A 24910-nucleotide genomic window follows, 5' to 3' on the forward strand; every position below is an offset into this window, starting at 1 on the left:
ATTGCTGACCAACCGCCTGGACAATGGTTACTAGGAAGGGTGTCAGAACTACATGCCAGATGCGATGGCGCAGTGCGTGTCGTGACTCTCAAGACCAAAACAGGGTTTCCCTAGCAAAACGGACATAGAATCTGTCCCTTGCCACTGGAGTCAACAGTAGATGGTGTTTCGGATTGAGCTTTCAAGTCGGGGAGTGTATTCTCGCCACAAGGTTATATATAGTATTTAGTGTTAGCACTATTTAGTATTTTTTGCTTACATTCCTTAAAATCTTAATTGAATTAAAGAACTATCGATATTGTCGATCGATGAATTGGGCATTGAACTGTAATCATTACTCTGTCGATTGCTTGCTTAACCATTGATATATATACTTCATCTGTAATTATTTGAAGAAAGCTATTTGTCGAATTTGGTGACTCTAGCTGTTAAAGCTTGAGATATAAAAACCAAAAAGATTTTCATATCAAAATGAAGTAAGATTTGAAACAAACTCGTACTGCGCGGGCTGCACGTCCAGACAGACATGGCTAGATTGATGCTGATCAATAATATATATACTTAATGGGGTCGGATATGCTTGCTTTTGCCGGTTACATACATTTGCATAAAACCATTATCCCTTTTTATCCTGAACCCATTCAGGGTATTAAAATATTAGATTCACTTTTAGAAACTTTTAGCGCTTACCATATACGTACTAGAAGCATTAATATTCTGGGAACGGTTATAAAGTTCGTTACTGGGACCCTTGCTTTTACAGAATTCGACAAATAAAATACGATCAACAGTTTAAGCACTGAAGGGCAAAAAAATATAATAAATTAACCTAAACCGTAACTACTATTGTCTCGGTAACAAATGATAAGCAAAGCGAATTGGGCTACATATACATACATAATTGTGCTAACCATACAATGCATAGACATGTCAATCAGCAGAATAATCGTATCCCGATAAATCGTCAACGAGGAAACCCCAAAGGTGTCGGCGGCCATTTTAGTGTGCCCATATAGAGTAAGACTGCTGAGAGTGGCAGCCGAACGTCCGGCCTCAAAAGCCGAACGTTCATTATGAAGCCGCATCTCGCTCAGCGCACAACGTCGATGCGGCTCATGCTATTTCTGAATATATTTATGGTAGTTTTGAATCCTGCCTCGCTCCTACTCATTGCTTTACGTGTTTGTGTGCATCGCTTTCTCCCTGCATAGCTTCTCAAAAACCCCGAGATCTATTAACATACATATGTTTGTGTTGTGTGGATGTGGGCACAAGTAGATCACGGCGTTTGTCGCGAGCCAGAAATATTTCTTCAATTTTGTGCCTGTTGTGCCTGTGGTAGTAAAAGGCACACACATTCAAATGCTTTATAATATGTTTCTTGGTCCGGTCAGGCATAATGAGAAGAATCTGATCTATTTCTATTTAATAAAATCTTGAATGACCTAAATGAAATATTATTATTTTATATTCTAACTTTTTAGTTTACTGTGGGGACCTATTTTGCTTAAAACAAAAAAAAAGACGTTTTTCTGCAAGGGTAGTTCATCGTCGGCTTGTCGAAGAATTCTAAGAAAACACCAAAAATTGAAAATGTTCAATTTTTGCGTCTTGCTACTTGTGCACACGCACACTCTGTCGAGAGAGCAGTCGTGTGATATTATAAAAGGATTTGGCCTGCTTATGTGCAAAATCGCTATTTTCCGTCCTTGTTGTAAGGGTAAGGGTACCTGAACGTTGGCATAAGTGCATGATACTTGTTGGGATACACACATATGTTTTTGAGCTGTAAGGATTTAAAACTAACATACATATATTAAGAAAAAGCATCAGCCGATTTATCCGCATACGATTATTCTGCTGTTTGACATGTCTCTGCATTGTACGGTTAGTGGTCAAAGTTACTAACAACAACATATGAAACACCCTGTTTGGTCAAGTAACCAACAGAGACAACTATGCCAGTTGCGTGCAGTAGCCAGGAGCAAATAATGTTTGCGCGCTCTTTGTAAGCTTCTGCCCACTCTCTTTCGTTGGCCCTTTGCCTTGTGCATTGACGCCCGATGCTCTGAGCGACGAGCGGTTTTGAAGTTGTATTTCGATCGTTTTACATTCTTTTATAGTTTTTCGTTTGGTCGCAATCTAGACACAACTAATTCGAGTTGAATGCCAGGCAACAATTATACCCTTATAAATTCGAATATGTGCCCTGCGCCGCAAAATAAATACAATTGAAACAAAATTTAACATCTTTAAATCTTGCTGCACACAAGTAGTGAAAATTAATTAGTTGCATGAAGGTTTACAACTACACGACGTGATCTTTCTTTTCTTATTTACGTTTCTTTTAAAATTTCGTTTGTGTACATTTACAAGCACAAGTCGTTCTTTAAGTGCTGTGCGCCTCAAATATATTATTTTAAACAAGTGACCCTACAACAAATGACCCTAATCTAGTAGCGGTTGGAACCCAGGCTGCTGTTCTTAAATAAAGTCGAAGAATTTAAGTGATCGACTCAATAGATTGTCCTCTGAACATAATCCCTCACGACTTCGCGAAGTTGATGACTACGAGCTGCAGGATTACATAGGCATGGCATCTGACTTGCAGGCGAAATTTCAAACAATGGATGTGTCTGGCCAGCATTAAAGATGATCTTCAGTCAAGTTTTGAGTCAACTATTAGGCGGCTGAGGGTGTCCCTTCACCGCGAGCGCGGAAATCGAAACAAGCTTCAGCAGATTTCATATTGTTCCACTTTCAATTCAGCCGCAGCCGATGATCCGAGCTCTACCTTTGTTGTTCCAAACCACTCTCGATTGCCTCAACTTAAATTGCCGGAGTTTAGTGGAGGCTAAACAGAATGGGCCGATTTTTCGAACATGTTTTACAACATTGGAAAACTCCAGCATCTACAGTCATGCCTCAAAGAAACAGCACTGGATACATGCCTCAAAGAAACAGCACTGGATACAAGTCGCTGGTTGGAAATGTCAAATGCTAATTATACTGCCGCTTTAAAATTGCTTGATATGCGTTTTAATAACAAGCGTCTTGTTTTTCGGGCACACATCGCTGAAACTTTGGGTTTAAGAAAGGTGGATAAGGGTGCGATGATACAACTGCGCGAATTCTCAGATAAGGTCAACTCTCATCTACGTGCGCTAAAATCGATGGGCGATCTGTTCCACAGATCGACAGCTGCATCATAGTACACACGTTTCTGCAAACGCTAGATAGCACTACGCAAGCTAGCTGGGAGGATGATGCGCCGTTGGACGTCATACCACCATGTAATTGGCTTACAGCCTTCATCGAGAAACGTTTCCAGAGGCTGGAAAATACGGTTCACGCTACGGAAATGTACACGCCTAGCTCCCAGGTGGGCCAGAACAACAGTATACATTGTGACGTCGCAGGTCATTATATTAACAAATGTTCCCAATTTTTAAATGTATCGCCCTCGCTGCGCCTTCGTGAAGCCAAGAGGCTTGCTCAGTTCCTCAGTTGCTTGCAAATGGGAAATCAGCTGAGAGTCTGCGGTTGCAGTGCTTGCAGAGTTTGTGGAAGCAAGCATCATAGCCTGTTGCATCTTGGCAACGCAAGCAGCCACTCCGCATCTCAAGCACGATGTTGTACTACTTCCCACTGCCGTCATCAATGTAAAAAATCGCGCTGGCCCTGCCGTGCATTGCTCGCCTCTGGGTCGTAGTTCTACCTTACCATATCTCGTCTTGCTCTTCAGCTGCAGCTGGGCAAATTTCAATCAACAGCACTCGTCTCTGGCATTAGTGATGCAGTATTTGCGTCCGATGATATTTCGGTCAACGTCAATGTGCAATCTCGAGTGTCGGAGTACTTCTGATGGTTGAAGCCAGTCTGTTTTTCGATCTGCTATGCGTCGGCCAGATTAAACTATCTGCTGGACTGCCGATATTGCAAAAGACTCACATGCCGAAAAAGCAACACTCGTGGCCATATGATCAATGGTGAATCCAGATCTGCTGGTAGACTTGGATCTGCAGCCGAATGCAAAGATTAATGAAGGAATCTGTAGTTTTTGGGAACCTAGCCTGAGTCCTCACCAAACAAAAAAGGACGCTATTGCGAGGCGCATTTATAGGCCAATTTTAGCAGAAAATATTCCCTATTGACGCTGGCATTGTTAAACAATACTTCTTCGTGGATAATCTCATCTCTGGCGGTAGCGGTCCTCAACCGTTGCTTATATTCGACGATCGCAGAGACATCACGAAAACTTTAGGTCTCGTTTGGGATCCTGCCTCAGACTGTTTCCTTTTTTTACCTCTCTCCACTGAAGTTGCCCTCAAGGCTGACGATCAATCCTGTCTGCAATTACTCGCGTTAACAACCTCTTGGTCCTGTAATAAAAACATTTTATATTATTATGCAGGATATAGACAACACGGCGGCAGTTTAGAGGCCGCAATAACAAGTACAGAGTGATCAAGATCGACAAATGTCAGCAACAACGTAACCGACAACGTTAGCAGCAGCAGTGCAAACAACGACTACAATATTAGCAATATCGCTGTTAACATTGCTGATAAATGCAGCGACTGTGTTGGAGAAGACAGCTGTGGAACCGAGCGATGTGTTGACAATCGCCAAAATGTAAATAAATTGGTGGAAGCATCGTATACATCGTTTGCATGGGCCAAAGAAGTAGCCATGGATTACGACGGTAGTTCATGCGCGCGAAACTGGATTACACAATTGCAGAATATTGCGCAAGTGTACAATTTGAACGCAGCATATTTGCGTTTGCTACTAATATCAAAGCTTACATGCAAATGAAACACGCATTTTGGAACCAGTGGACCAGTTGTTTGAACAACTAATTTTAGCATTTGGAGGAGAGATGTCAAAAGCAAAAGCAAGGATTAAATTTCAAGATCGACAGTGGCAGTCGAACGAGAAGTTTGCTACTTATTTTGAAGATAAGTTGCTGCTAGCCAAGAACATTAACGTCGATGTTGAGGAATTATTAGAACGAATAATCGAGGGTTTCCCTTCACAAAGCTTGCATGATCAGGCACGCATTCAATGTTTTACTGAACCGATGTACATTTTTCGAGCGTTTTCCGGTGTGCGTTTATGGGAAAAGAAGAAAGAAAGTAACACATCACTGACGACGTCAACAAATAATTCCGACACCAAGGAAATGCACTGTCACATTGTAATGAGAGAGGTCACCTAGCCAAAGAATGCCGTAAGCCGAAGAGGGAGCTTGAATCATGTCATGCGTGCGGGGCATTTGGTCATTTTATTTTTTGTGTTATGCTTTCAAAGTATCAAGTATGTGTCACTTTCATTTAAATGTGGTTGCCAATGAGTCTATGAGCCATGATATTGTTCTTGTTAGAGATTTTATGCATGCCTGTAATTATATCCTGAACCCATTGAAAATGGGTAAAACGGGTATAATGTATTTGTGGCCCCGTTTCCAAGTAATCGATATTGTATTGTTTTCAGTGCTGCTATTTTAATTTGGTTTTGTCTCATTAAGACTCAATAATTGGTGTGGCTGTTGGGTAGAGGCGACGGCAAGTAGTTCGTTCTGCTGCGAGTTCGAGACCTACCGAGGAAAATTTTTTTTTGGCTGGTGTGGCTGTTGAGTAGAGGCGGCGGCAATTAGTGCGGTTAGTTGCGAATTCGAACCCTGCCAAGGAAACATTTTTTTTTTAATTTATCTTTATTACTAAAGCAAACGAGCGCGTAGCTCGAGCTGCATTTGATGTTGGAAGAAGAGGGTTCAGGGTATCCTCTAGTCGGGAGCTCCCGACGAGAACCTAAAACTTGTTTAAGTTTAAATCTAAATGCTTTAAAAATGGATACGGTAAAAGAAATGGATACAAATATTAATGAAGGTATGTGTCGGAACGCTAACGATCCTGAATCCAAAATTATGGAGAATATTAAAGAAGTGGAAATGAAAATAGATAGTGGACAATCAAATGAAACAGTTAGTGAAGTGGTTAGTGGACAATCAAATGAAACAGTTAATCAAATATTTAGTGGACAATCAAATGAAACAGTTAGTCAAACAGTTAGTGGACAAGCAAATGAAATAGTCAGATAGTTAGCCAAAAACGAAATGAATATATTAGCATCGAAATTGCTATAAAATATATAAATGAAGAAATTAATGAAATAGTAAATGGTAATGAATATGGTGATGAAACATTAAAAGAAAGGAACGGAAGTCAGAATAAAGATTGCCTATACAAAGAAAGTTTTGATATAGATATGTATCATATAAATGTTACTGACAATATCATAGCTGAATATAACTTTGGCGAGACAGTAAACTACGAGACTAAGTGCAAATTTAGAAAATTAATTGAGTGTAGTTACATAAACGCAAAGAGACAGATGTACCTGATACAAAATGTGAAATTAAACTTAGCTTGGAAACATTAAAACTGTTTAGCTGTGTACCCAGGCGACTTTCATACACAGAAAAAGACAAACTGCAAGAACTGTTGGATGAATATTTAAAAAAGGGAAAAATACGACATAGTGACTCCGAATATGCATCGCCAATAGTGCTAGTCAAAAAAAATAGATGATTTGTTGTTTTTGTTGTTTTTTAACTGGACCTAAAGAATGGATATTTCCATGTTTTTGTAGACAAGGAATCAATCAAGTACACATCATTCGTGACACCTTTAAGCAATACGAGTTTTTAAGAATGCCAATGGGGTTGAAAAATACGCTAGCAGTATTTCAACGGTTTGAAAAAAAATATTTGCAGATTTAATTAGGGAGTATCGGGTAATTGTATGCATGGATGATATAATGGTAGCAAGCAAAAACATGGACGAACATTTGGAAACATTAAAAGAAGTATTAAGTAGATTGGTACAAAACAAGTTAGAGTTACGGATGGATAAATGTAAATTTATGCAGTCTAGTATAAAATATTTAGGTTATTTAATAACGAAAAAGGCATAAGAGCGGATGAAAAGGGAATAAAACTTTTTCCAGTTCCAGACAAGACACATGCTGTTCAGAGTTTTCTGGACTTATGCTCATATTTCGCAGATTTATAAAAGATTTTTCAACAATAGCCAAGCCTATTAAGAAAAGATTAGCAGTTAGAGTTCGAAGAAAAAGAATTAAGTTGTTTCTTGACACTAAAAAATAAATTAATGGAATCGCCGATTTGAGCACTTTATAGTTATAAGGATGAAATAGAATTACATTGTGATGCCAGTTCCTTAAGATTTGGTGCGGAATTAATGCAAAGGAAAGATGATAAGAAGCTTCATCCAATTTTTTACTTTTATGCTTGCGCAGGTTTCGTATATATCTACTAGGAAAATGGTTTAAAATTGTCACTGATTGCAACTCATTGACTTTAACGTTCAACAAAGTTGAGCTCAACCCGCGTATAGCCCAATGCTAAAGAGCTCTAAAATTATGACTATGAGCTGACCCATAGGGCAGGTAATCGAATGCAACACGTAGATGCGCTCAGCAGATGTACCAACGTATTGGTAATTGAAACAAATAGTTTAGAGAAAAATTTAGTAATATGTCAAGCGAAAGATTCAAAAATACAGAAACTTAAGAAACTATTAGAAAGTTCTGAACAAAGAATTTTTGAAATGAGGATCAAATGATAATAGAATATTATTTTATGTTCCAGAGGTAATGGAAGACCACGTTATGTATAAGTATCACAATGAAATAAGGCACATAGGTAGGGATAAGATGGTAGACATAACTGGAAAAAGTTATTGGTTTCCAAAAACAAAAGACAAATGCGCGATGCATATCGAAAATTGTATAAAATGTAAAGCTTATGCACTGAAAACCGGAATGGGAGAGGGGTTACTGCATAGTATTCCAAAAGGCAACAAACCTATTCCAAGGATACAATACATATAGATCATTATGGGCCAGCAGATTTTGGTAGATTCAAAAAACATCTTTTCGTGGGGGTCGATGGATTCACAAAGTTTGTACGCCCTTATGCGACAAAGACAACTAATGCAAAAGAAGGTATTGCCTCATTAAAAGACTATTTTCGATCGTATAGTAGGCCAAAGTGCATAATTTCGGATCGAGTTAGTTGTTTCACTTCTAATGAATTCGATGAGTTTGTAACAAACTGCAATATTAAACAGTCTTGGGCCAATAATAACAATGCTTGTAGAGCCAGAAAAGGGAATACACAGGGACTTACTAATAGAAAAAGTAGAATATGCACTAAACAATACAGCATAGGAGCATTAAACAAGTACCAAGTAAAATGTTGTTCGGCATTGAACAAAAAGGTCAAGTGATAAATGAAATAAAAGCAAAGCTAGAAGAATTAATTAAAGCACCAGTCGAGAAAAGTTTAATAGAAATTAGAAATGAGGCAGCGGACAACCAGAAAAAAGTACAAGCTTACAACAAAACTAACTATGATAAAAAAAGAAGAGAGTCGAAGAAATTCAAAAACGGGGATTTTGTGATGGTTAAGAATTTTGATAGTACGGTAGAGGACCTAGAAAGATGATCCCAAAACACAAAGGACCATATGTTATAGCGAAAGTACTTAGAAACGATAGGTTTTTATTAAAATATGTAGAAGGATTTCAAGTATCCCGTAATCCATATTAGGGTATTTGGAGTGTACAGAATATAAGACCTTGGATGGGAAACAAAAACAAGCTGAAATAATTATAAAAAGAATGAAACATTGTTAAATTAAGAAATACACATAAGGAAACTATTGTAAATCACTGTATTAATTTATAATAAAAAAAAAAAATCTTGATCAGGGGATACGACTGTCAGGATGGCCGAGTTGTAGTAGGATAGTGACGTCACATTGTCAATAGCATGTATTATCAGAATTACACACGGTCACTCTGGCAGCAGGTCCCATGTAGGTAACAGAGTAAGTTAAGCAGTAGTGTTAAGGACGGTCTGTGACTAGCTTTGTACATAAAAAGACCGTGCGACTACACCAAGAATAGGACACATACATTGGATTTAAATAAAACAAGATACAAATAAACTCTATCATACTCTCACAACTTCAACGACTATTTTCAGCGCGTCACATATCTCCAACAAGTATTTTGGGCCCGTTAGCACGAAAAATATTTAACGCTTTAGCAAGAATAGCCGATTAAATGTAGCCATGTCAGTCTATCTGTTTATATGCGAATTAGTCTCTCAGTTTAAACCTATCGTCTTGAAACTTTCCAAAGGTCAGTTTTACTGTGGATGGCAGTACTTATGTTTGTACCGGATCGAACCACTGTATTATATAGCGGCCTCAGTATCGATCGTGCCCAAGCAGTACGAGTTTGTTTCTGATAATCGATAACTTGCCCCATTTCCAAGTAATCGGGACAAGTTACCGAATATCGGAAACAAACTCGATCTGCGCGGGCATTATGAGGACCTACAGCGAAAATTTCTCTAGCTCTTATAGGTTCTGATATCCTTGCGTTCATACATACAGACGGACGGACCGACAGACGGACAGACAGACAGACGGACATGCCTAGATCGACTCGGCTATTGATGCTGATCAAGAATATATATACTTTATGGGGTCGGAGATGCTTCCTTCTGCTTGTTACATACATTTGCACAAATACAATATACCCTGTTTACCCATTTTCAATGGGTTCAGGGTATAAGAATTATAATTTAAAGTTACCGCTTGCCTTCGTTGCTATATCAGCTGTTTATAGTAATGATACTTTCACATTTTTCACAACATCGATAGAAAAATCGATAAATCATAAAAAATGTGACATTGTGTGTTTTCTTATGTGTTTTCTTATGTGTTTTCTTATGGGAAAAGGTACAGGCCGAATTTCACACATTTTTCAAAAATGTCACATATTTGAAAATGTGTAAGAAATATGAACAGTTGAGAAAGGCTATAAGATAAGTATGCTTGCTTTTAACTATTATTAAAGCTCATTTAATTCTATCGAATAGCCCATGGTCATCAGAAGAGACATAACCTTGGGAGAGATGCGTGCGCGCGCATACGCACATTTTGGGATTTCGTGCATAGCTACATGTGCTTAAAAATGGACGGTTAAATTAGGGACCAACACGCTCTCTTTTTTCAGACAGACATTGAAATGCGTACGAATGCTCTTGCTTAACAATAAGATGTCAACTAGCTGCACACCGATTAATCTATCAATCGTTTCCCCCTTCCCAAGCACTCAAAGGCCATTTTATACAACTTTAAGATCGATTCTCAAAAGTCGAAAAAAAGGTCATTGACCGATTCTCTCATACAAATGCCCGTACCTAATACCAATAAAGAAATATATAAGAAAATTGTATGCATAGTCATATAATCTATTTTCTATTTCTCTCCATTTCTCCTAAGAAAAGCTGATTAGGTAGGAAGCACACCCACACCTCCACATCTATGCATAAGGTACATTTGATCCCTCACCGCCCTCCTGAGTAGGGATCAACTATTGAATATTAATTAGGGCACCGCTACCTCTCCCCTTGTTAATTCATAAATTATTGTTATAAAATTAAATAGGATTATTAAATTTGACAGATCTTACTGCAATATAATATAATATATTATATCAGCTTACTTTGTAGGCTGGGACAGTCATGACAAATAGTTTTATATACATAAGTTATTCTTTCTTTTTAATCACTGAACGAGAATGAACTGAGATTGGGTAGAAGGATATAATAGATTTGATCAAATATATGTAACAGGCAGAAGGAGGAATTTTCCGCGCCATAAATATATATGTATATTTTTTATCAGAATCAGCAGTTGAGGCGATCTATCCATGTTTGTTTGTCTGTCTGTCCGAACGCATAAACGCGTTTTTAAATATAATGTCCATCCTAGTGCACTTAAAGATGGGGCTTGCTTGAAATCATTTATTACTCGCCCCGTTTTCATAAAATCGATATCGACTTTATATTGTTTTGAAGTATATAGCTGAGATTATAAAAGCTAAATACTCGAAATTTTAATTGCAGGATATAGTTTCAGCCATTTTTTGAATCCTTCTCCCGTTTTCAAAAAATTATAAAAAGTGAATCTTAGAATCTCAGACTTTTACATTTAAACACATTTGGGTGCCATATTTATACCCTGAAAATATCAAAAAGGTCATATAATATAATTAATAATTATACTAACTAATTGTTAAGTGTTTAACATTTTTTTCGTTACTTAAATACGTCAGTTAATTATTAAACTTTTTTTAGATCTAAAAAACTTTATGAAATCATTTATAACCGGCTAAATGGTGACCTTTTTATGTGGGAACCACAATCTGCAACAATAAAGGATGATAACAACGTGTGCTCCTTTGAATTATACGTTAAGGAAGGAATATGCATAATCTATACAAATGTTCAAGATTTAGAAAAGACAGATCAAATATCTCCACGTGGAAAATTGCAATGGAATTTAAAAGACTTCCGATCATTTATGGTGACTGCACTAAATAACGACAAGAATTTGGGATATTTTTGTGTTCAAATAAAAGATATTGATGTTTATCACTGTGGTAAGTTTACTTATAAATATTATTAATTATAATCAGCAAAATATATTCGGGAAATAATTTAAGGAAATTACATAAACATTATCGACTTAAAAATACTGATTATCTACCAAGCAAACGTCAGTATACAACATACATAAGCAAAAAACTAACAAAATTAGTTTCTTTGTCAGCAACGGCAGTAAATAACAACACATATGTACAAACATGCTTTGATGTGTATATGTACACAAACATGCAAATGAAATTTCTTGTTTGGCCCTCAAAGAGCCGAGGCTGAGAGTATATTATATTTGTAGAGTTTTAGGTCGTGTTTTCAATTATGTGAAAATTAAGCTGCCACGTTCAAAATTTTAAGGTTCTAACTCTGATATATATATATATATATATACGTTCATATAGACAGACATACAAGCATTTTTAGATCAACTTGGCTGGAGCTGGCAAAGAATATATATGTACAGACACTAGGGGATCGCAATTCTCTCCTTTTGTTGTAACAGACAAATTAACAAAAACACTTTTTTAATCTTTTTCAATTGGTGCAGATATATAACTTGACACACAAAAATCAAGAATAACCATATCATAAACTTTATTCGGCAGTGCATTTAAAATACTATGTTTTTTGTCCTTCTCGTCCATAGCTCCGAAAAGCCTTTTATATACTGCGTCTGCCGTAATTAGGAGCGCTCTTTTTATTCAATTATTAGTACCCAAGATCAATTATTCATTTCATAATAAATTAAGTAGCGCGCGCATTTTCATACGTGTACTAATTCGTGTTGGGAAGAGTGAGTATTTCCCAACACTCTCACTTCAAATGTGCTCAGAAGAAGCAGTAAGCGAATTTGTCTGTATCCGGCGATTGCCATCACTCTACAGACTTTTGCGTGCTGTCGATTTTCGATTACCGATTTTGCGATTTTTGTGCTTTAACAACAATTTTTAAAGAAATAAACTATTTTTGACCCAGGTTTTAGTGCAATCGAACAAAGACAAAATACTGAAGACCACTCGATTCGACTTCTCTAGTAAGGCAACAGGAGCAATTGGCTGATACATCGCGTCGATCGAGACGCAGACAAGACCCAATCTATCGAGCAATCGAACAGAAACAAAATACCGAAGACCACTCAACTCGACGAGCCAATTCTCCAGCAGCAGGAAAAATTGGCTGATACTTCGCATCGATCGAGACGTAGACAAGACAAAATTCTGAAGACCAGTCGAGACGTCGACAGGACCCAGTTTATAGGGCAGACGAACAAGAACGAGACAATATTCTGCGAGCTCCCCATCGACAACACATAGAACGACACTTTTAGAAAGAGCTAGGAAAAGGAATCGAAGATCACAGCCACGTAACATTCAAGCCCAACAGCAAACGACAGCGAGTTAGCCTGTATAGGAGTAATACAGGTAATAGGATAGCAGAAAATAGGCAAAATGCTACCAGGAATAGGGGTGAGCGTGCGAATAGTTTTTCAGAGGATATAATCTCCCCAGCTATTAGGAGTAACTTAGATGGTCTGATAGCTGCATTCAATAAAACAGTTAAGCAAGGTCGGGACCCTCATCGGGATCAGGTTTGCCTTTTTTGCAAAAGGCTTATGGTTTCCACCTCAAGTTGACAAAATTTCTCATGAGGTTATTGAAAGCAAGTATAGGGCAGAAGTAAGCTTAGATATTTTATATCTATCCTCTATATTTCCCTCTGTCAATAAAAAATATAGTTTTTGCAAAACATATCGTATCATTAAATTAAATTTTACAACAAATGGCCTAAATATTCCCAATCTGCCAGATTGTCTAAAAGACTTAACGCCTTTAGAGGAAAGGCTTGTTTCAACACGCCTTCCCTACAGGATTATTAAGTCTTGAGGATATGACCGACAAAATGCAATTAAAGGAGCAGTGATCAATGTACCAATTCCTGTGGGCAATGTTATAACGTCCCTTCCGAGGGCATTTAATGAAAGCGAGGTAGTTCAGATTCATCTCAAACGTTGGATGGAATATAGCCATAATTTCATGGCTGAAACCATTATGCCCTCTTAAGTTACTGATGCAATCAAATTTTCAGTCAACACCGGGCTTTACAGAAAGCATCAGATTACTGTTAACGAACAGTGGTTGTCGTCCTTTTTGTCTGACGAAGCTCCATTTGTTGCATCTGCTGTAGACAGGGACTTAGTATCGCAACTAGCTAGATCTGGTCAAGCCTCCATAAATGAGCAGATTAGTATAGAAGAATATATTAATAACAGGAGACCAGGAAACATTATTAGAAAACGATTCTGTCGAAAATATTGTCATGCTCCTGGAGAGGAGAGTCCTTTAGAAATGATCGAAGATTGTGATTCAGAGGAACTGGCCCCCCAATTATTTTTGTTAGGTTAGGTTATTTAGTTAGGTCAGAACTTAGAAACGTTGATAGGAGAGGTTGTATTATAGAAAAATTATAATAATTGAAAATGATTAATAGAAATTTCAGAAGAATTAGCAGCTAAATTCACTTTTGACAATAAAGCCCGTCTAATTAGAGCTGACCCTGTTACTTGCGCTAGGGTTTTTGATTTTCGTTAAAGGCTTTAAAACTAATGAAAAAGAAAGGCGGTGTTTTTGACAGTCACAAGGTCATAAAGTACATGTTTTGGCTGAAAGATGCCCCAACGGTTGACTTGACTGTTGATTCAAACATTCCAACTGTAAAGTCCTTTATTGATCAGTTTATCTCAACTGAAACAAGTAACCTGGATGTGGCTCCATTTTTGGAGTATCAAACTCGCAATCGCGGGCACTCATGTAGGCGAGAAGTTAAGGCACAAAAAATATGTAGATTTGGTATTCCATACCCTCCCATGCCGCAAACAGAAATTCTATTCCCATTAGAAGACGATGCTGAAAATATTGATGTGCATCGTAGATTACCTTAGGGATTTCAATAACTTTTTGTCCGACGATCCACTTAACTTATGTTATGAACTCAGGTCGAGTAAAAGAAAGCCAAAAATATATTTAAAGCGATCATTCGCAGCAATTAAGCTTCACGCTTAAAATATTTACCTTCTACTACTGCAGCGAGCCAATATAAATATCCAGTTTATATAACATCTCTATGCTTGCTGTAGTTATGTCGTTAATTATACTTACAAGTCCCAGAGAGGAATTTCAAAACTAATGCGCGAAGCTGTAAGTGAGCTTTGCAGGGGCAATGCAACTGTTAAGCAAAAGATACATCATATAGGGCATAAGTTCATTTCGAGAACGGAAATATCCGCCCAGGAAGCCGTTCACTGCTGTTTAGGTATGCCTTTGTCCGAAAGCAGTAACGCAGTGGTTTTTATCAATACCTCGTTACCAGAGTTTCGGGTTGGGTTAATGTTAGGTTAGGCGACAGTTGCAAAACTTACCCGATGACGCAGTGGCAATATTGGAAATAGGACTTTTAGACCATTATTTAAGCAAACGGCATAGTGGTACTCGCCTATATTTAAATTATGCGGATGACACCGAAACATCTAGGGCTTCCCAGCAGTTAGTTTACGCACTTCGCGATGATAGTGACTTCGTAAAGAAAAGAAAAACACTCCTATTAGAATTAGTTATAGGAGATTTAATATTAATACTGATAGGAGCAATTATTTTCGAGAATTGGTTATGTTGTATGTTTCATGGAGGGATGAAAAGGAGACTGCAAATCGTTTTGCAATCGCTGGAAATATAATAGCTTAGATGACAGTGAGCTTCAGCATGGTCTTGAAAATTCAGTACAGGCAGAAAATGAAGAAAATGTTGAAAATCAAGAAGTAGTAGACGATAGATTTCGAGTTTTTGAATTGATAGAAATAAATTCTCATTTAAATGTCTTAAACATTAATGGAAATGGAAAAACGATAACAATGTCCGATCAAGAAAACTTCCAGCTATTGTTTCAGCTGAAAGTTTAGCAGATATAGTCAGGTCACAAACATATTTCTTACTTGTTTTGCACAATGCCAAAAACAAATCCGTCTTCTACGAATTTGTTAGACGTGGTGCGGGTGTCGGAAAGAGCCGACTTATCCTAGCTCTTTTTCAATATTTGTCAGTTATGTACAATAGTAAGCCAGAAAGTGATCCAGCTTCAACTAAAATACCATTGTGTGGTAAAGCTGTAAATAATATTTTGCATTCAAGGTTCATAGACCTTAAACTTATTAATATAGATGAAATATCTACGGTAGGCTCCTAAATGTTTTCCCAGTTGAACTCCCGTTCAAAACTAATTTTTAAAAATACTTCTCCATTCTCCAATCGTCTGCTTTAAATAATATGGCTTCGGAAAACATGACAGCCGATGATATTAGTCTTGTCCGATCCCGCATTTGTCAGAAATCAGATGTGCCCGATGATGTTGATCATCTATTTAGTTCAAATGCGGCGACATATAGCTATAACACGATTAGGCAAAACTCAATTCTGACTGATCAATTTAATTCTTCCGCTGATGATTTTATTAAAGCAACACATATAGCTGGGGCTTGTAGACAGAGAATCTTACAAGCCGTTAGTAGCTTTAGGTCGTCCAAAACACAGGGATTGTGTATGTCTCTTCTCCTAAAAACCACTGCCAAATATATGATTACGGTCAATGTAGATGGGGATGGAACAGTTAATGGGGCAACAGTTAATGCAAATAGATTTTGATGCATCCAGCACTCCAACAACTTTATGGATGAAATTTTCAGATGATACCGTAGAAGTACTTGCTCGCTCAAAGTGTACACATCGTGCAAAAGCTTTCTGGACACCAATTCAGAAAATAGTTAAAAGTTTTCAATATAGAAGAAATGAGCTAGTTTCTATTGACCGCAGGCAGTTTCAAGTTGTATCCGCAGAAGGTATAACTATTCACAAAAGTCAGGGAGCTACGTATAGCAAGTTTGCGGTTCACACTTGCTCCCGTATACAGCGTGCTGCGATATACGTAGCTTGTAGTAGAGAAACAATTGCTTCCGGTTTGTTAATTAGAAGTGATTTTGCTCCTCCCAAAAATGACAAAAAAGTCCAAAACGAGTTAGAGATATTGCGGACTGGGAAACTAGTTCGAACACATTACAATCACTAGATTAACAGTTCCGCCCTAGACATTTCCTTTCATAATACTGACAGTATTCACTTTCATATTGAAGATATTCATCAGATAGGCTAATGCTTTAGTCGTCTGTTCTGTGTTTCGTTTAGGCCTCAACATACTCAAATGAAAATATTGACATTCCAGGGTTTACTGTTGTTGTCCGTCTTGAGTGCGAGGTATAACCTAATGAACTGCTACCTAAGAGGGGAATCGTCATTTATATTATGTTGCTTAAGCGGTAGGAAAATATCTGGGTCAGTCGACTTTGAGTATGCAATATTTCGTTATAAGTCTGTAGATTTTTTAGTTATTTACAAAAGTTCGTCATATCCACTTAGTTTGTTTAAAACAGAATTTGAGGGAGAGTTGCATTAATTTAGGAGATTTAAATGTATGTCTATTAGATTTAATAACGCCCACTACCAATTGTGACTCGCGAATTGATCGGGCGTTTTTAAATCTCTCCAGTGCGGAAATTAGCGCTAGGACTCTCGAGACACTGTATAGTTATCTCAGTGGTATCTCTCTAAGTGTTCAAGATAGGGTAAATAAAATATGTATAATTCAAACTTAAGAATTATTTTATGAAGATGAATAAGTAATTATAAACCCTATATTTATATTTAAAAGTATTTTTGGGTACCCGGGCAGTACAAGTTTGTTTCCTATAATTGTGACTTGCCCCGTTTCCAAGTAATTGATAAAAGTCGATATCGATATTATGTTTTTTTTAGCAAACGTTGCGTGTTATAACAGCTAGGGCATGGCCCCCCAATTGGACAATTGGAAAAAAGGGTTCCACTTTTCTTACTGCACCACTTGCCAGCAACTCTACTCGACAGTCATACAAACAATTCAATTCTGATGAAAATAAACAAATAAAAATAGTAACACATAAACATAGCAACAACAAAGACAAAAGCAAAGACGCGCATGAATATGTGTGTATACATTTGTACAAAAATTCTTGCATCTTGCGCAAGATGCCGAAAACACGTGGGCTGCCAATATAAATATAACTACACGTTTTTTTTTGATAACTTTTGTGTTTCTTGACCAATCTTGATAAAATGTTCAGCTGTATATCGTATTGGTTTGAAATTTATATGAGTCAAATCCAAAATGCCATACCCAGCGTCCTGTCTACAAACGTGCAAACTGGCACTCCTATTAGTTTGAGAACTAGCACCGGCACTGCTTGCCGCTGAAAGGTAGCCATTCAGCAACGACCACAGACACAAGGATAACCTGCCGGACTGAGCGCTTTCGACGCTCAAGTAGAATAAGTCCTCAAAAAGACATGAAAAATAAGGTAGGGGCGCATATGTCAAAAAAATTACCCATTAACGTTTAAAGCAGAAAATAATATATAATTAATCTATATATAATATAATGACAAGAATATCAAGTCGGTGTCCGGTGTTCTATCCAGTGGTCGAGAATTGACAACGGCCTTTGTGCCAACAGATTGTACATCTGTTCGAATGTGAGAATAGCATTGTCGAGTACAAGTACGCGATAAAGATGCAACTTCACAACCTTAAGAAATATGGCACCCCCGTAATTGCAGCCGGTATTTTCAAATGGAAATGCTTGCCGGACCCTGACTGCTGGTCATGGATTGTTAAGCTATGTCATGACGTTATCTAAAACATTTCATAAAATCGTATCAGGTTTCATGCACCCAATATCCACCTTCGTTGTATAACGATGACAAACAAAGCTGAAACTCCTTAACGCAGATGCATATAGTGCTTGTGTTCTAGAATGAGTTTCATGACACGATGCTTCTTCGGTAGGATGATCGGGTGCTTTGGCACAAAAGGGCAGTTCCTGGTTGCTTAAGCGTCCTCCTACTTGCAGGAGTCCAAAATCATCACCAAATTGGCGAGAGACAGTGCAGTTTTGAGTCATTCCTTAGCGGTTGCTTGTAGATCAGCAGTTGATGTCATGGAAGTCAAAACTTAGGTGCTTCGTTGGACTCTTCAACCTTCAATGTGCCAGAGATGTGCTTGCGTGTAGTGCAAATCGTAAGACGTAAGCCACGATGCGAACAAGTCTTGAGAGACATGATTGACAAACTGGTCAAGTAGATATATTGCTGAATTGTTAACTGCCACAGTCTTTCCTATATTTTTGCTTTTGATATGATACCTATTGCTCCTGACCTTTGCCAGCTGCAGCGTCAATTGCTTGATATTGGTCTGTAACGATGAAACTTGTGCATTTGGCATTAAGCAATTGAAACATAATGATTTGCCATTGACGAAAGCGCGACGTTGGTCAACAGACATATTGGGAAATTGCGAGCAACCGAAAATCAAACATTCAGTTGAACAACATTTTACACATGCACCTTGGTCATGCGTACATTATCAATTTGTGTTTCGCCTTCTTCAGCAAGTTCAGAAGTAGCATGCCCTTAACTCAATTCGAATTGCTGAGAAAGATCTCCACTCATTTTCGTTTTGCCTCTGGATCTAGTTTTGCAAGAAGTAACTTACTTATCCAGCAGTCGTGTCCTGTTTGCCCAATCGCATCCACTCCGCGTACAATTTCATTTGCACCATCTGAAACCTTCCGTATCATTACATTACTGTTCTTTTCTTTGAGCAATTCCGTAAAGGCTACGTGCCACGGTACACACTTGTTGCTGCGGTCACTCAAATAGCTGATTTGGCGATGACAACAAGAAAGGAATTCATATCAAATCGTGTAGCTCAATGTTCTCTTGCGCTCTACTACTTTGCATCGGTGGACGACCGAAAAGCTCGTCGTTGAACTTTTTATTGCAATAGCCGATTATATTGCCCCGTCAGCATCCTGTGACGCGAGCAATGACTTTTTACTTTCATAAACGGAACTTACAGCTGGACCTCGTGCCTTATTGTGTTGGATTCGGTTCCAATGCTGGCCCATTGGCGGTCGTACAACAGTCTGCAGTGCTGTTGCCATATGCACATTTTGATTTCGGTCCAAACAAATATTAATCGTTGCTGGTCGGCTCGATACATCGTATTCTTTTATGGTCATTGTTATTGATTATTGTGGGTCGTTTCCTCCAGTGAAATGCTATATCAGCTGTTGCTAAAAATGTGGTGCACTTAGAGCTTGCGAAAGACTTGTAAACAGCATCATTTCGCTACGCCCCTTCATCCTGGCTCGCTATCGACTTTCAAGGATGAGGTCTAACAATGCGGCAAACTGCCAAGTATAAGCAGATCTGGGGCGCCTGTTCCTGATAACATGACATGACAAGGCTATTCACGAATTTTGTTCCCTCCTAGCTCTCTAAAACAGTTCAACTTCAGCCGGCTCACCTATGTTCTGCGCGTCACATATATCCTAAAGGTATTCTGGCGCGAATAATACAGGCGCGTTTCTCGGCTGCGACTCGGCACTAACGGTGTCATTCTTGTAAAAGACGAGAATCTACCGCGGCTGAAGTGGCCACTAGCTAAAGAGTAGATCTGATCTCGGGATCTAATGGGGTATCCAGAGTCACTTTGCTTCAGAAGCAGTCTGTAGGAAAGCTGTGTTTGCTGCCCACATACAATAATTTGAAAAATGGAAATTGGCTTGTTTGAATTTTTTTGTTTCACACAAATCGTGAGAAATTATTAGTTGCAAAAAAGCTTCCAACTTCACAATACTAATTGAATGGGTTATTGTATGTGTTGAAGGCGTTGTTAATATTTATATAAGTTGTTTAAAATATAAACTAAACATCGATTTCGCAATCCGCTTTCGATGCGATCTCGTTAGTATTCAGTTTTCATATTTTGCCTCTTACTTTGACTATGAATTCTGTTAGCATTTTCTGATCAAATTCTGAGCGTGTGTTGAACTTTGTGGACAAACAAAAATGCTAGGGAAGAGAACATCTTCTGATATTGATGCCAGGGAAGGGAACATCTTCTGATATTGCCCAGTTGGTTTATTATAACCTGTGTATAAACTGTGATGGAGTTATCCGTGTTGTATCCGTTGTCCAGACAAACCATATATAACATCTTGGACCCCAGAAAATAGACTAGACATAAGGTCTCAAGTGGGCGCCCGCGAAAACTATCTGATCGAGACGAGCGGAAAATATTGAGAAAAGTGGAAAAATTCCCCAAATTTCTATCAGGAACATTTCACGGGATCTTGATCAAGAAAGTAATGTCAATGTTTCCCATGAAACAATAAGAAAGCTTCTGAATTGCAATGCCTATATGTTGCATTTGACATTATCGGCAGCATCGATTGTTTGCTTCGTTGGTTGCGTGCAATATTATCGGCCACGCCGATATCTTTTTGTCGTATGAGCAGAGTAGCGGGGGTGAAACCGGACACACGGCGCTCAGTTTATTGAAGAGTGGCAACGCCGGGCTTGCGACCCACAGCGCCAAAAGGGGCAATTACTATTGGCCGCCCGATTCGCTCCTAAAGATTATAGGTAGAGCGGATCGTCTGCCCTTGGAGATGCCCTTGACCTTTATTTGGGCCGTTGACCCTAAAAAATGCAGCTGTGCAGATGGGCAGAAACGGGGCCCGCCTCGTATATGTATGCGTGTGCCGAAATTCGGCGCCGATGATGTTGCTGCCCAAATGTACAGCGAGGAGTTCGACTTGGTCAGCGGTTAACGACAAGCGTGTTGTGCGCAAGCGCACCTTTGAAAGAAAATTTAAAATTTAATTTAAATAAATGAACATTGTGTAAGGCCAAAAGAAATGGCACAGTCATTTTATTTTAAAGCAATGGTGCCGGAAAAATTTACAAAATTAAATACTATGATAAAATAACGCCACGACATATAAAAAAAAAAACAAATATATACATATATTGAAAAAAAAATCGGGCAGCGCCAAAAATTCAATTTTCTTTAAATTGTCGGGACGCAAATCGAAAAAAAAATGGGTCGTACGCTAAAATTTATTCACGCAGTTAATGCTCAGCCCAGCCTCAAAATATCAGTGGCTGGACGAAAACAATAAAACAAAAAGAAAATAAAGTAATAGCCATCAAAGTTCCAGCCAAGGAGCCACGCAGAATCCGACAGGCTGTTTCTCCCGCCTCACGAGCCGTTATCTGTGGCCAACCTTATCAACGCAAGAGGGATCCGCACTAGAATGCATGTCAACGACTGCCTGCGTCTTTTCGCCCCGTCGTCGACACCGAGAGTCGACCTGTAGACGAAGCGGACACGGGCGAGACCACACTTATAGTAGCGAGTGAGTCCGGTGCAAGAGCGTTTTACCACCCCCAGCCTAGAGGCAGGGACCAGGGAACCCGAGTCCAACTCTGGGTCCCATTTGAATTGCTCTAAAATAAGAACAAGAAATATTTAGATTATTAAGATCAGTTCGTGTTTTTTTTTTTGCCTTCTGTGTTAGCTAAAATTTAACTTAAAAAAAAAAGGGAACACATATATTGCATGGGTTGCGTCGAAAGAGACGACCCAAAGGTTACGACCAGTTCCAGGGGAATCTGAGAGGGAAAAGTTTATTTTTTTATTCCACACCATCCGTACATATGTATACATATATATAAAAGAAATAATCATTTATTTACGGCGCCCTTAGCAATCCTGAGAGCTCTTTAGGTAGGCTAAGAGTAATTAAGCGATTTAATTCATATAAATATTTTATATATAAGAATTTTTACTACATACCATTTTTTTCAGCGTGATTATACATGCGTATATACGGCATGAATGTGTGGGGGAGCCAATCGCTCAATTAAGATTAATAAATTTGTTCTCCTTTCTAACTTTCATTCCCTTTCTTTGTGTTGTTCGGCTATAAAAGAATTGTAATTTTTGAAATTAATACATACACAATTATAAGAATATGCAAACAATTACACACACCTGGTGAAGAAATGTCCACGTGCATGAGAACGTAAATAACTGAGCAGAGATAACCTGCAGAGATACCTGCAATAGAGGTAATATTATTTGTCAATAATTATAAGAATACCCGAATAATTATACGCATCTGTGAAGTTGAGGGAAATTTCCGCTTGCATGGAATTGTAAATGGCTGCAAAAATAAATGCAGTAAGAAATGATATTATGCTGGATGCTTCCAATATTTGGAAATATTAAAGACTTATTTAATAAGTAGCGCTAATAAATTTGGGTTTTTTGATGGCGTCAGACCAAATTTCAAATTTTACCAAGATAATGAGCCCAAGCATAAGGCTCATATGGTAAAGATTTGGTTGCTATACAATTGTAAAAAAGTATTGGACTCTCCTCCGCAGAGTCCTGACATAAATCCAATTGCAAATGTCTGGTCCTTTTTAAAGAAAAAGAATCAAAAAGGAGTCTAAAAACGTTTTGTCAAAAAATACCATTAAAAATGGATACTTTTTAATTTTTCTTATTAAAAATTGTTTGGAGCACTGGATCTTTATATGTATTCTTTTTAAATGGTTCTAAGAAAAATAATATTTCTATATAAAATATGTAAAAAATAAAAATATTAAAAGTATGTGGTTTAAATTGTTTTTATACCCTGAACCCGTTAAAAATGGGTAAAAGGGGTATAATGCATTGGTGCAAATGTATGTAACAGGCAGAATGAAGCATCTCCGACCCCATAAAGTATATATATTTTTAATCAGCATCAATAGCCGAGTCGATCTAGAAATGTCCGTCGGTCTGTCCGTCCGTCCGTTTATTCATCTGTCCGTTTGTATGAACGCAAGGATCTTAGAACCTATAGGCGCTACAGACTGAAATTATAGCTCTAGGTCCTCCTAGTTTGTTTACGATATTCGATAACTTGCCCCGTTTCAAAGAGTAGAGCTAGAGTCACCAAACTTGATATGTAGCTTCTAAAATATTATATATGATATATATATCTTTCATTTTAGATAGATATATATATATCTTTCATCTTAGAGCTATCACCCCCTCCCCGCTCAACCTCATAGCTATTAATCAAGTTAAAACACCAATTTATGCTGCCCATCAATTTAAGCCACAATTTATATGCAATTGAATTTTTGAGAATACTCAAATATTCTTTATTCTATTCTACAATAAGATGTACTGTCGAAAATTTCATTAAGATCGGTTAAGAAACACAAAAGTTATGTGCGCACGTGTTAGCAGCATAGCTGCTGCGCAAATTCCAAGAATTTCTGTATACATGTACACACATATGCATTCATGCGTGTTTGTTTTGAATTCTATCAACAGCATTGCAATTGCGATTGTATTGTTTTCTATGCTGCTATTTTAATTGATTTTTTTCTCATTAAAGCTCAATTATTGATGTGGCCCTTGAGTAGAGGCAGCGGCAAGTGGTGCGGTTCGTTGCGAGTTCGAACACCAATTTATTTTTTTTATTACTTCTAAATCAAACGAGCGCCTAGCGCGAGCTGCATTTGGTGTTGGAAGAAGAGGGTTCAGGGTATCCCCTAGTCGGGAGCTCGCGACTAGAACCTCTTATTTGTATTTTTATTTGTACCGTTTATTAATGTTCTTTTACTGAGATTAAGAATATAAATTTAAGTTTTCTTTGTTTTACAATCCTAAGGGTGTTTGTTATTTCTCTGTTACTCTGTTATTACTTTTGCTGTATGTAAATTATACAAATTGAGTCTACTATCCAGTAATTGTATCAGTAGGCGCCCTGCTATCTCATTATGAATTGATGCTCGACTTTACTTGTGTAGAATGCTGGTCTTGTGGCTTAAGCTTAAGCTAAGCAGAACTAAAACTAAAGCCACTAGCGAGCTGAGGCATAAGCTACAAAATAGTCATGAGCTACAAAAAGATTAAACTACAAAGCTATAGCCGGTAAGTCGACTCAGCATAGGTGATAACGATGCTCTTGCGAAACATGCAAAGGAACAGCTTACCGTGGCTTACCGTTGCGATCAGGGCGCTGAACTGAAGCATTCGCTGTGTAAGCACCATGAGTGCAATTCACCAATGCGGAGATTACTAATAAAGTACAAAATTTTTTACGTGCAAGGGGCACTAATTAACTTCTGTTATTGTAGTTTTGCCTACGTTGGTTGTTTCGAACACGATAGTTTTTACTACCTGTGTTACTACCTGCTTCTATTGCTTCAACGTTAGTTACTGGGATGCCGATTGCTATAATACAGAACTGTAGCTGCCCATTTGCATCGGTGCCGCTGTTACTAAATTTAGAAATAGCAGCATTCATGTTATTTAGCTATCCGGCTTCTATTATAAGCTTTACTTTGTCTAGGCAGTAATTTTTTACCATTGCTGGACAG

The 24910-nt window shown here is 38.0% G+C and overlaps 1 protein-coding gene across 1 annotated transcript in view; it reads left to right on the forward strand.

The window, feature by feature from the left end:
- Atg2 (Autophagy-related 2) overlaps nucleotides 1–24910 on the forward strand; it is a gene marked incomplete at its 3' end in the record, with an annotated part of 359806 nt that overhangs the window by 152090 nt on the left and 182806 nt on the right. The window contains exon 9 of the mRNA XM_064682913.1: nucleotides 11242–11546. Coding sequence (XP_064538983.1) covers nucleotides 11242–11546 — 305 coding nt within the window. The remainder of the gene's footprint in view (nucleotides 1–11241; nucleotides 11547–24910) is intronic.

The sequence above is a fragment of the Drosophila montana genome, unplaced genomic scaffold (assembly GCF_035044405.1).
Source record: "Drosophila montana isolate Dmon_TW-CO22-7 unplaced genomic scaffold, ASM3504440v1 contig_2556_1, whole genome shotgun sequence".
In the NCBI taxonomy this organism is placed as follows: domain Eukaryota; kingdom Metazoa; phylum Arthropoda; class Insecta; order Diptera; family Drosophilidae; genus Drosophila; species Drosophila montana.